At 34.8% G+C, this 14,449-nt stretch overlaps 1 protein-coding gene across 1 annotated transcript in view; it reads right to left on the reverse strand.

Moving 5' to 3' along the window:
• Nucleotides 1–14,449, reverse strand: part of LOC123529687 (autophagy-related protein 2 homolog A-like) — a 125,168-nt gene that overhangs the window by 38,209 nt on the left and 72,510 nt on the right. The window contains exons 13-14 of the mRNA XM_045310136.2: nt 5,155–5,268; nt 1,170–1,340 (exon numbers count right to left, since the gene is read on the reverse strand). Coding sequence (XP_045166071.2) covers nt 1,170–1,340; nt 5,155–5,268 — 285 coding nt within the window. The remainder of the gene's footprint in view (nt 1–1,169; nt 1,341–5,154; nt 5,269–14,449) is intronic.

Raw genomic sequence — 14,449 nt, forward strand, 5'->3', positions numbered from 1 at the left:
ATATTTTTGTCTAAATACAAGGCAGAGTTACAGAATTTGACATGAAATTTACATTTTAATTCCAAATTTTGTTGTTGTTTCAATCCAATACATGTTCAGGTTTTAGAAAAATTGAAGGAAATGTCAATTTTTAGATATTTTCCAAGTGCAAAATGAGATGAAAATTTGTTTAAACAAGTCAAAGTTATGTGGCCTGACATTATCTTTGTCCTATGATCATAATAACCTGTTTTAAAGTTCCGATACAATATCTTTAGAGAATTTCAAAGCAAGCAAGAGCTGTCGGAGGACAGCAATGCTCGACTATTCAACAGTCTTGTTAATTAAATGAATATTAAAGTCGAAAAAGGGGCATAATTTTGTAAAATTGCAGAACAGTGTTATGGAACCTGTACAGTGCTTATCAGCTCATGACAATGGACAAGTGTGTGAAGTTTCAATCTATTCCCATAAGTGGGTACTGAGATACCAGCTTACATACAAAAACTTAACCAAAAAACTGCTAAGTCAAAAAAGGGGCATAATTTTGTAAAAATGCAAAGTAGAGTTATGGAACCTGTGTACTGCATAACAGATCATGACAGTGAACAAGTGTGTGAAGTTTCAATCCATTCACTTTAGTGGGTACTGAGATACCAGGTTACATATAAAACCTTAACCAAAAATTTCTAAGTCGAAAAAGGGGCATAATTTTGTAAAAAAGCAAAATAGAGTTATGGAACCTGTGCAATGTAAGTCAGTTTATCACAGTGAATAAGTGTGTGAAGTTTCAATCCATTCCCATAAGAGGTTACTGAGATACCAGCTTACATACAAAAACTTAACCAAATCGGGACGCAGACGCATGGATGAGTCCAATAGCTCTATTCTTTGAACAGTCGGGCTAAAAACAAATTTGTTACATTATCCAAGTCTAAACTGGAAATAGTTTTGTCAAAAGTCAGAGTTATTGCAGCTGGTATGTGAACATGTCTTATGAGCCTAAACAACTGTTGCAAGTTTCTAAATGATATCTCTATAATTATAAGTTCCTATGATATTCAAGTAAAAAGGGACAGGGACAGACGGGACAAAGCTCTTCCTAGATAGCCTGCACACCAAACTAACTTTGGTGGGGCGGGGAGGGGGGTATGATAATTGTGCTGATCCTACCAATTACAACAACTTACCCCGACAGTGTGGTACAAGGATGCCCCGGCCAGGGGAGAATCTGTCACAATTTTTTCAGGTGTAATGATTGTGTTGATCCTATCAACAAGTGTAACATCAAGCTCCACCTGTAGCTGTCCCAGTGAAACAATTATGTCAGTCTGAGGCAGGTATCCAGGTCTCGATGAACGCTGTAAATATTATGAAATAAATGCCTTATTTTATTAATTCTGCTACATTTGTTGGGTTTTTTTGCTGATAGACCTCAATGACTTGTTTTAATCTCATGAGGATTTATAACCTATCAAAAGGTTTGTTGGAGTCTCAAATTTCAAATTATTGCCCATGATCAGATTTGACTGATTTCAAAGCATGCTATATTGGACAATCTTTGCAAAACAGTTCAATCTTTCTTTGAAACAAGAGGGCTATGATGGCCAAAGATCACTCATCCAAGTTTCACTTGAACAGTTTTGGTTAGTGTCCCACATGGAAAATATCAGTGGAAACTGTTTTTAAATTTGGGCAGTGTTTTCTGACAGAAATATCTTTTAAGTTTCCACTATATGCATATAGAAAAATATGGAAAGTGACTACCCCCTTTTATAGCCATGTTTTTGACAAACTGGAATAATTTGAACAAACTTGGTATACAGGGACCGAAAGAACATTCATGAAGACAAAAATTCTGTCCAAGTTTCATGCAAACCGGGCAGATCATTTGCCAACTTTTTCAGTTATTTGATCTAGTGATCTTTTCTTTTATTGCGTGTTCCCCTTATAAATTTATCCCAGATTTCAAACAGACAAAAATTCTGACCAAGTCTCATAAAGACCAGGTAGAAAACACTGTCTTTCTATGATCTAACCTAGTAACCTAATTTTTGACCTATATAATTCAGTCAAAAACTTTTTTTTTTTTTTTTTTTTTACCGTTTATTTTCCGTCATAGGTATAACTAGTGTCGGAGAACCATCCCTAATTAACCTTACACACAACATATTATAATATTGTACTTATCTTAAACATCAATATTTTCATATTACAATACTATTACATATGTATATCAAGTATGATATAAAAAGTCAGAAACGGGTACCCAAGGAACATTCCATTTAACAAAACCATATCAAAAAGGTGAAAAAGAAAAAGTGGTTATACATGTATGATATATAATGATGCTGAGTGAGCTTGCACAGACTGAGGATCAGTATTATGAAGTGTAACAGACGTAATAATATCTAATTACAAACATTTATCTGATGAATAATCTTACAATTGACCAGTTTTGTTTTTCTAAATCTGTAATGTTCAAATTCTTATAAATTTCCCATGCTAATGAAAGGCCCTTCTTAACTCCAGTAACAGTTGGTATAATTCCTTTTCTTTTGCACAAATATATGTATCTTTTTATCTCCAGAAACACAAGGCAGTCTGAAAGACAGCTAAATCCCCCGCCACTGCTATGGATAGTGAAAGGGTAAACCTTTGATTTTAGCTGTGACCTTGACCTTGAACTGACATGGCTGACTCATGAATTCTGCACAACGTCTTGATGAGGTGATCATTTGACCCAAGTTTCATGAAAATCCTTCAAGGGGTTTAGGAGATATAGAGCGGACACAAAATGGAAGGCTCAAACCTTTGACCTTCAGTTGTGACCTTGACCTTGAGCCAACATGGCTGACTCATGGGTTCTGCACATCGCCTTGATGAGGTGATCGTTTGACCCAAGTTTGATGAAAATCCTTCAAGGAGTTTAGGAGATATAGAGCGGACACAAAATGGAAGGCTCAAACATTTGACCCTAAGTTGTGACCTTGACCTTGAGCCGGCATGACTGACTCATGGGTTCTGCACATCGTCTTGATGAGGTGATCATTTGACCCAAGTTTGATAAAATTCCTTCAAGGGGTTTAGGAGATATAGAGCGGACACAAAATGGAAGGCTCAAACCTTTGACCTTGAGATGTGACCTTGACCTTGAGCCGACAAGGCTGACCCATGGGTTCTGCACATCATCTTGATGAGGTGATCATTTGACCCAAGTTTCATGAAAATCCTTCAAGGAGTTTAGGAGATATAGAGCGGACACAAAATGGAAGGCTCAAAACCTTTGACCCTAAGTTGTGACCTTGACCTTGCGCTGGCATGGCTGACTTATGGGTTCTGCACATCATCTTGATGAGGTGATCATTTGACCCAAGATTGATAAAATTCCTTCAAGGGGTTTAGGAGATATGGACCGGACGGAAGCAGACCATTCCTATAATCCCTCCGCCACGGTGGGGGATTAAAAATATCATATTCAACATTTCTGGGTTTACAAAAAAACATTCTTTTTTCATATATTCCATATTTATATTAACGTGTGTACATATATCTTTTATTCTGCTAAGTAATTCTTGAACAATATGACAATTCCAAAATAAATGTAATAAAGTTTCTTCTTCCATTCTGCAAAATGTACATAAATTATCGTTTCTCATATTCATTTTATACAACAAAGAGTTTGTACCTAAAGTTCTATGTACTATTCTAGTTTGAAACCACTGAATATATGAATCTCTTGTATATTTGAATCCAGTCTCAAACTCAAATCTGACAAATTTTTATGAAAATGTCACCTCTAGAGTGTTAACAAGGTTTTTTCTAACATCTGACCTACTGACTTAGTCTAAGAACTCAGGTACCCCAGTTTTGACCTTGATCTATGTTTCATTGGGACAAACATACAGACAAAGATTTAAAACAATAAAGTAGAAAATGCGGCCTTTACAGCGTTAATAAGGTTTCTCTATGATTTGACCTGGTGTCTTACTTTTTGACCTCAATTAACTCAGTTTTTAATCTGAACTAGATTTTATAGAGACAAACACTCTGACAAGATTTTAAGGATATCAATTTGAAAATGTGGCCTCTAGAGTGTTAAACAAAGGTTTTCCTATGAATTGACCTAGTGACCTAGTTTTTCATCTCTCTTGTAACCCAGTTTTGAAAATGAATTAGACTTCGAGGAGAAATAAAATCCTGACAAAGTTTTATGATGATCAAGAAGAAAATGTGGCCTCTAGAGTGTTAACAAGCATTAAAACCAGTGACTTATTTTTTTACCTTAGGTAATGCACTTTTGTATTAGACCAGGCAAACATTCTGACAATGTTTTATGAAGATCAATAGGAAAATGTGGCCTCTACACTGTTAACAAGGTTTTCCTATTAACTGACCTTGTGACCTAGTTTTTAACCCAAGATGACCTAGTAATGAACTAAAACAAGATTTTATTGAGGGTAACATTCTGAAGACTATGTTTCATTAAGATTGGGCCAAATCTAGGGTGTAACAAGTCAAACTGTTGATGATGGAAGTCAGATGATGGACACAGCGTGATCACAACAGCTAAAAATCACATAGATAAGACAAACACCATCAGATCTAGAAAGATATCATAAATTATTCTGATGATACAGACACAAATAGCGATAATCTACGCATGTGAATTAATAATGACCATTACAAATACAATGGCACATTGACACTTCATGGAAATTCCATTTGTCACATTAGTCATGTTACTAACATCCCATATTCTTTATTATTAAACTCAAAAATCAAATTTAATGCACTAAAATTTTAAAATCAGAGCTGAAGTGAAGACTGGCTGACCAAAGAAAGCATATATCTGCTGAGGATCCTACAAAGCTGGACAAATATTTCTCCAATCTGATGTAAGTGGAATATTTAATTAGACAGGTTTAAATGCTTTCCTTTATTACAGAACTTAAGTTCTGTTACACAGTGATTCCAAGTTCCAAACTAGTACTAATTTGTTCCCTGCAAACAGGGGACAGCTCCCTAACATGAATCACAAGTGGAGAATGACTGATGAGATACTGTCTTCTGGTATCACATAACTCATTCCCCTCGTTTCCTGGATTGAACTCATCACCTCTTCAGTGGTTATCATGCCCTTCCCCGTACTAAGTTTTATGAACTTATACAAACCTTATTTCTGGACAGACTTTTAAGTTGCATGTTAAAGCATGGAGTTCCACCCTGCATACTGCTATACATGGGAACTTTCCTAACCTCTGTTCCATCTCGTGGAAATGTCAAAATCTGAAAATATATTAAGTCAATAACAATAACAAATAATTAGTGTAATATTTTAATTGTTTTCTTCTTGCAGATAATACAAAACTGAAGCATACAATTTATGCTAGCCCTAGTTTTGTGTATTTTACATAACTCAGAATCAAAGAATTCATTAATTTTAGTTCTCAATAACTGATAAATTACATAACTTCGAATTCTATCTTAAAACTGAAGCGATAATGATATACAACCTATCTTGTTAACTACAGTAAACCTTGCTTATAAGGAACAGCTTGGGACCTCTAAAAATTGTTCCTTATAACCGAGGTTCCTTATATCCGTATAGCAAACTAGTTCCTTGTAACCGAGGTATGTATAAAGAACACAATTTGTATAATGCACACTTTTTGACTGACGTTTGAAGAGGGCTACGTGTTCACACTCTGGGCCAACCTTGAATCTTTATGAGAGAAAGTGGCGAGTCTAGTACCTGTCCTTTCCTAGAGAGATGGTAAGGTAGACTGCCTGCATGGGTATGACTGAAATAGTCTTGAAACATGGTGTTAAACTATAACTAAGCCAATATGTCTGTAAGAATGACTGTAATTGTGTTTATTTTTGTCGGTTATTTCTATCTTCTTTTTTAAAGAGCGCTACATTATGACTATAAGAAATGTTGCAGTTACTCCCCTTACCGTTACTCCCCTTACCTTCCTCGACTGCATGTGATGTGAAGAGGCATCAATACTAATACAGAATAAATGTTCAATTTTTATTTTGCACACACTGGGCAAAGGCGCCAAACATTAAAGTGTAAATTATACCTATAGTTTTGCTATTGTCCATTTTAGCACCTGCTATGTTTTTTATAATTAGAAATTTGGTAAACTGGACTGTTTGCCATTGTTAATCACGCGTATTAGCACATTTACTTAGGATATTTCCATCACCACTACTAATAGTGACCAATATTAAAGGTCAAGGTTTGGTGAATGTGACCGTGACCGTGACTGATTTTCATTTACTGTTAAAATACATCATATATGTAGCTCCTACTACTTAGTAAATGTTAATGATAATATTACATTTTTTTTTTCGTATCCGTGAATTAGCAAACTAAAGATCATAGAAATGAAATAATTGTGTTTATGCATGTACATGAAAACACGTGAAAGGTCCGACGTTACTCTGACGTTATCAGCTATTCTCCTGTTTATTTCAGGACTTCAATAATTTTCATTCCTTATGTCTGTTCGCTATAACCGAGGGGGGTTTTCCATTGATTTTCGTACTTTGGGACTGGAAAAATTGTTCCTTATAACTGAGTGTTCCTTATAACCGAGTTCCCTTTAACCAAGAATTTTAAATTGAATAAAGTAGGAATTAGATCGGGGACTTGAAAACTGTTCCTTATAACCGAGTGTTCCTTATATCCGAGTTCCTTATAAGTGAGGTTTACTGTAGTAAATATGCAAGTATCTTTCAAAATAATTTGTACAAAAAAAGTTTCCAAAAACTGTAACTGGTTAGGAAATGAAGGTGCTAGAATGTAATCATAGTGAAATACAGCATTTTTTTGGATAAATCAAGAGCATGTAATTATTGAACTCCTATTTCAACCGGACCAAGATCTTAATATTAATATAGTCATACCCATTCTATATAGTTATAAGAAGGACCAGAGAAGATTGAAAATGAAGAAATCTACATATAGTAAAATATGGCAATTTTTGGAGAAAACATGTGACATAACTCATTACTTTATACAGAACACCACTCTATGCTAAAAATGACTGTCCATTCACAGCAGTCCTTAACAAGAGCGCCGCCAAGCGGGGCAATATATATGCCCATAGGGTTAAATCAGAGGATGGGAGCAAAATTTAAAGAACTTGACTGTTGAAGCCCAAAAGACAGGAACAACAAAGAGAAGAAATTCAAAAAAAAAAATTTCTAAGTCCACAAAAAAATTCTTACCAGGTAAAGACGGACGGACAGACGGACACCGGGACCATAACAAAATACGTCCCTTCAGGCGTATAAAAATTCAAACACCAGTAACTGAAACTTTTGAATGCGACCAACAGTCCGGCAGGACTTTTTAAAGTGCATTTTAAATCTTTTTCCCTTGAACAGCCAAGACTTCTGTCAAAAATTCACCTCTGTCATCCTTGATTAACAGATGTTTATGTCTGCATATTTCTACACCTTAGATATGCAATTAAAAGTAACACTGTTTGCATTACAGTTTGTTTTTGTAAACATTACGTTTGTAAACATTAAAGATTGTGTTTTGTAACCTTAACTCAGGGTTCCATATTTTAATGTGTCATGTATAAGAAAAACGTCAACTTAAGCTAAAACAAAACATAATCAAAATATAGAAAGGTTATTTGCAAGTAGAGAAATTTTGGTTTGAAAACGTGTAAACATGTATGACCTAGTAATCGTACAGCAATTATTCAATCTTGTTTGCAGCAAAGGTACTGACCTCCAGACTTTGGCTAAAAAACTATCTTTCTTTAAACCTGCAGTTTGGTCAAATTATGAACATTAAAACAAGAGGTTTTGTTTCTAACCTATTTTAAAAATGCAAAATCAAGAAAAAAAGTCATGCAGACAATCAAACCAGGGCAACTTCGGCAATAAAAACTTTCCAGCTCTCTTGACCATTACATCACAGAGAAATAGGTACTGTAAGTGTATTAATATTAGTGGAGTACTAATTTTCGCGCTATTAGGGGGATCGGACATGCGCTAATACATGTCTAGCGCTAATATTAGACTGTAATGAAAGGCTTTCCTAATAAAAAAGTAACATTTATCGCATCGAAAATATCGTTATTACAATGCAACAGAACACAGAGAAATACATATTTATAGTGTAAATATGACAATAACTGCATTCCTAACTAATATTCTGAAGAAAGTTTTGAACAGAATAATAAAATATGTTTGAACATTAGTGCAAAAGTCATGTAATCTGTGAATTAAGTTGTCAAATTTGCATTTTTTAATCTTCGCCATTGTTCGTAAACATCGTATATAACACCTTCGGAGTTAAATAAGATGGCCAGTTTGTCTAGTCGCGTTAATTCAGAGTGTCACCATAACATTTTACTGCTTTGAAAACCAAGTATGAATTTGAAAACAAACAATTATCAACATTCTGCACTGTATACATGTATAAATTTTCAGTATACAGATTAACACTGATCTAAACGAATGTAGATTTATTTGTGTGCGTGCTTGGCCGATTTGATAACATTATTAATACGAGATTTTCATACAAATGCAAACATTATTTATATATTTTTAAGAAAAAAACGTGTATATATAGTCCCGGGCAAAACTGACTGAGACAATGGTCACGTTCGGGCCATTCCGTATTTCACCTGAAATTGATTTTTCAGGTTGGCTATTTCAGCGCTGCTGATACTGCGCTAATACAAGTACGTGCTAATTAGTCGAAACTACTCAGTTTAAGGTGTTTGCGCTAAAATTTAGCTGCGCTAATATAAGTACACTTACAGTATTTAACAAGCATCAAATATAAAGATTTATATTCAAGACAGTTTACCTCCAGTAACCCGTTACAAATGCTTTTCAACTTTGAATGAAAACAAGAGCTGTCACTATTGGTGACAAATGCCCCCCGAAGTAGGCCCAAGAATGCCACAGTTGTATGCGCAAAAAACCACATATCACTATGTGACCTTGACCTAAGAGGCCTGGGTCACAAGCGTGACAGTCATCTTCTCAATATTGTTAACATTTGTGTCAATTTTTTTTTCAAATTCCTTGATAAATGGGAGTTATGGACCAGACAAGAAACATCTTTGATTTCTAAGTGTGACCTTGACCTTGGAGCTAGAGTCTGGGTCTTGCATATGACACCTCATCTCATTATAGGGAACATTTATGCCAAGGAATTTCAAAATCCCTTCATTAATGGCAGAGTTATGGACCGTACAAGAAACAGACCATGTTTTAAAACTTTTGACCTCTAAGTGTGACCTTGACCTTGGAGCTAGAGTCTGGGTCTTGCTCATGACACATCTTCTTATTATGAGGAACATTTATGTCAATCTCTTTATAAATGACAGAGTTATGGAACGGACACAAAACATACCCTGTTAGCATTTGACTTTAAAGTGTGAACTTGACCTTAGAGCTAGAGGTCTGTGTCTTGCGCATGACACGTTGTCTCATTATGAGAAACATGTATGCCAAGTTGTTTGAAATCCCTTCATGGATGGCAGAGTTATGGACCAGACACAAAACAGACCATGTTAACCGTTGACCTCTGTGACCTTGACCTTGGAGCTAGGGGTCTGAGTCTTGCACATGACACGTTGTCTCATTATGGTGAACATTTATGCCAAGTTATTTCAAAATCCCTTCATGGATGGAAGAGTTACAGCCCAGACAAGAATTACCAGATACAAGGACGGACGGATGGAAAATGCAATTTTAATATGCCCACCTTCGGGTAAAAACAACTAATTCTCATGCATTTCCATAACATATTATCTGTCAGTAACTAAATTTCAATGCCTTCTTAAGAAATATAGCAATACCCTCCTGATATCTAAACACTTTTCTGGGTGTTTTCTTTTTTGTTGACGTATGGTCTTAAGGACAGTGCCTTAATTGAATGAATATACTTTATTGTCCAATTATCAAAATTGACCATGACTTTATTTCAATATACACCACGTCCAAGTCTGATTAATATTGTATCAGAAATGTTGATCCAAAAATGGGTACAAACCAACTTTGTCACAGCCAGCCAGATGCTCAGGTATATTAATAACGTAAAAGTATAATAATATAGGGTGTTTAGTCATTTTTGCAATTTCCTGTTCCGGGTTCATTTTTATTCTTTATATATATAGATATACACTTGGGAAAGTTTGAAATTCTTAAGTGTCATTAAGAAGACAATATGAAACTGCATGTTGATGAAACGTCATAAAAAATTACCAATCATGAACAAAATAACAATATGTCGATTTCATAACATGTCATCATATCAATTAACCATATATGGTGATTCAAACTTAATACACAGAGAATCAGCTTTTCATGTTCTATTTATTCTTATTGTGTCATGTAACAACAAAGAATAATCACAGTTGAAATTTACAGCCGGTAATCCTAAAATACCTCAAATGGACCACAGAAGTGTGAACGTACAATACAACATAAGTGGGAGTCAAAAAGCCATTCTTGTTTCATCAACTTTCAAGTATTTGTTGTTGATTAGTACAATTCAATTTATCAAGTATTTTAAGCACTCTTTTCCCTCTGATAGACATCTAACCTGAAAGTGTAAACTACGTATTAAAACAGAGGGCCACTGGCTCAGTGAGTGCATTTCTCAACAATGGAGTGGTAGGACATTTTAATTAAATTTCAGAAGAAGGCATTTAATTGATAACCTTCATTGAAAATATCAGCTGAATTGGACAAGAGTGCCAAACTGTCACAATATATGCCAATCCCAGTACTTTTGACTTTTATATTTTCAAATTTTTAGTAATTCAAGGGCCATTACTCAAAAATTCAACAGCAACAGGGAGAATCAGGATGGTTTTCAAACTTGGCCTACAGAATTATGTCCATAAATATTGTGACTAAGTTTGGTTAACACTGGATATGAACTGCTCAAGTAAGAGAGAGCAGACACTGTCAATTTTCATAATGCTGAGTAATTAAAGGTAAACCAATGTACACAGAACTTGGTCACAATTTTGATAGGCATAATATCTTGGTCAAGTTTGATCAACAGCTGGATTCTCCAAGTCACATTGGAGTTGTTAAGAACATCTTAAGTCAGAGTAGATAACTTTTGTGGATGCTGCCTGCTGCCTGCCAGCTTGCAACCTAAGATGTTCCCATAATAAGTCTAGAAGGGGCTAGAAATATAGAGTTGATCTTTTAAAAGTATAAGAGATATGGAATATTACATAGAGATTTGTTTACATATTGTATATTCTGTTAGGAACAATTAAATTACAAGAGCCTAACAAATTTCAAACATTTCTACAAAATACTTTATTCTACCAATTCTGAACATTGTGTTATATGGTATGGACACAAACTAAAGCTATTTGATTTGTCCTCAAATTGTGGTCTTAACCTTAGTCACTGCAACCTGGTTTGTGTCTGTATCCAAAAGCATTATGATGGTGAACATTTACGTGTAGTTACTTAAAAAGTTTGAGACATGTCTTAGGTAAACAAATTGCAGACAGAAGAAGGGACCTATCAACCAATGGTTTAAAAATGACTTTTTCAATATTTTTCAACAAAATAAATTCAGGCATGCTGTCTGTCATCCTCTGTCCCTGGTGCTACCACAAGATCTCAACAATGACAATACAATTAATTTTTTTAATCTATGTTCACACGATCCTTCCCGTGAGAAAAGGAAAACCCTGGTGTTGATGTGGGCTATCAAAAAAAAAAGGATTTTCTTTTAATGTGTTACCAGTAAACTGCCTTTTTTTCATGTCAGCATCTACAAAGTAAAAACTATGACTGGAATGTAATCATGCAATAATATCAAAGGGCAGCAACAAATCATCAAATATTTATGATAAATTTATGTCATACTAGGTATTGCGGCTAACAAATATTTTTTGTTAGCTTTAATATAATTTCATATTCTATTAAATGCAGTACTTCCATTTTTCATTGCCCGCAGAAACACTGCGTCTCATACTGACAAAAGGCTCAAATAGAAAAAATAAATAAACAGCAAGGACTGCATGTGAGAACAGATAGCAAAACAGGAACACCGCAATGCGGAGCAATATACACCCAAAAGTATGACCTTTGACCCCTAAGTGTGACCTTGACCTTGACGTGATCCATCTGAAACATGCGCTCTGCATGTCATTTCGATGTGGTGAACATTTGTGCCAAGTTTTTTTAAAATCCTTCAAGCAGTTGCAGATGCTGACACGAAACAAAGTTGTATGACTTTTGACCCCTAAGTGTTACCTTGACATTGAAGCTAGCCATCCAAAACATGCGCTCTGCACATTATCTCGATGTGGTGAACATTTGTGTCAAGTTTCTTTGAAATCCTTCAAGGGGTTCAAAAGTTACAGAGCGGACACAAAATTACTAACAGACAGACGGACGTGTCTGGGCACCGACATCATAATGTAATATGTCCCTTCAGGCATATAAAAATCTTATCGGCAAAGGGTTGTAGGGAGGAGGGAAAAATACATGTAAATATCCTTTTTTTTTTTATTTGTGGCAGTTAACTTGACCTCTCAGAGCAGTGAGAAGAGAGACAAAGTTTCAAGAACTATATCAAAAACTGCAAGTATAGGAGCATAATTATCATCAAAACAAAAACAGTTTGCATAAAACCGAAAATATTGTTTAAAAGCATCCGTATTGTCTGACTTTCTATTTATAGTCCAAATGAGGGATTTCCTTCGTTACTATTTAAATCCAATGAAATAAAAACATTCCCTGAAAATTACAATAAATGGTGAAAACAAAAGCTGTGCCATTAATGACCTTGACTTTGATTGCAGCATATTCTTAAAAAGAATGCTGCAATATTTTATCGCAGACTTCCAACTTCCAAAAATCACGTGTTCGGAAATGAAATCAGAAAACTCAGACTAACTGGCATATGATATTATTAATTATATAGAAAAATAAACAATAAAAGTAGAGCCACATAATTGTATGACTGGCCTAGGATTTTTGTTTTAAGAACAATTGATATATATCACGAATATTAATCAACGGAAACATGTAAATCCTGTACTATCAATAGATCACAAGTGTATAACATCCTATAACCAACTTATCCTTCGTACTTCAAACAAAACAATGTCATGATCCGGCATTTAAATGTAAATACATTCCTAGAAAATGTTCACTTAGAAATAGAGAACTAAAGATTTCATGCAAAAAGAGTGAAGAATTTTGGAAAGAACCAACAGGACTAACCAACAATAGGACAAACAAAAGGTACTGACAATATTTTCATTTGTGTATCCATGATTTTGTAATGTCTTTTTTTAACAGAAGAAGAAACAAAATAAATTAAATGCAGTCGATACAATTACAGCAAGAATTTAGTTAACAAAATTTGAAGTGTTGAACAAAATAAAAATCAATTTGGCTTCTTTTAAAAAACATTTTATTGATATAGATTTTGAATAGTGAAGCAATTTATTATGAAGATAAATATGTTTTCTTCCAGGGATTTTTCAAGGATGAAAATGACAGCAAGGATAAAACTATTGTTTGTGATAGTGATGTACATACAGGAAGTCTACTGTGCTACAAAACTGAGACCAGATGATGTACCTATCGGCAAGTGGGTGAACAGTAATAAACTTCTAGCTGATAAAGATGAACATTTCAAAGGACGAGCCTGGAATGATTATACAGACAAGGGAGAAAATAGAATATTCAAAAACAGAAACGGTGATTTGAATAGAGTATTTCCAAGTCTTTTCAAAGATATGGATCGTGTGAAACGAAGAGTACACTATCGTGAACCTCTTTCAAGCATGGACAACCCAGCACTTCAAAATAAGTTGACTGAATGTGCCGTTGACACAAGAATATGTGACTGCTACACAGACGTTAGAACAAACCGTTCACATATCAACTGCCGCTACAAAAATCTCTATAGTATACCAGAATTTACACCTGTTGTCACCATTTACTACCAAATCACATTCAGCACCAATAACTATATATCAAGACTACCTTATGAAGCCTTTAAGAATCTGAAAGTGGAACGCATTGATCTACTCAACAATAAGATATCATCAGTACATAACGGAGCATTTCTGGGTTTAAATAACTACTTACAAGAGCTACTGATTGAGGGAAACGGACTAAATGGTATGGAAATTCCTTTTGCAAGTATGTCCATTCTAACAAAACTGCGCAGACTGAAAGTAAAAAATTTCAAACAAGACAGATTACCAGAAATAAATTATTTTGGATCCTTTGCCGAGCTTGAAGCACTGGAGTTTGAGTCTATCTCCTTGAAGTACATTGACAGACTAGCTTTCAAAGGAAAGTTGCCTAAGCTTCTTCACCTTGACTTCGGATATGTTGAGTTCACCCAAATTCCTGTGGATAGCTTAAGTTTCCTGCCAAGTCTGAGTAAATTGTACATTAGGTTCACTAAAATTGGCACAATCTATAC

Source organism: Mercenaria mercenaria, chromosome 1, assembly GCF_021730395.1.
Source record: "Mercenaria mercenaria strain notata chromosome 1, MADL_Memer_1, whole genome shotgun sequence".
NCBI lineage: Eukaryota > Metazoa > Mollusca > Bivalvia > Venerida > Veneridae > Mercenaria > Mercenaria mercenaria.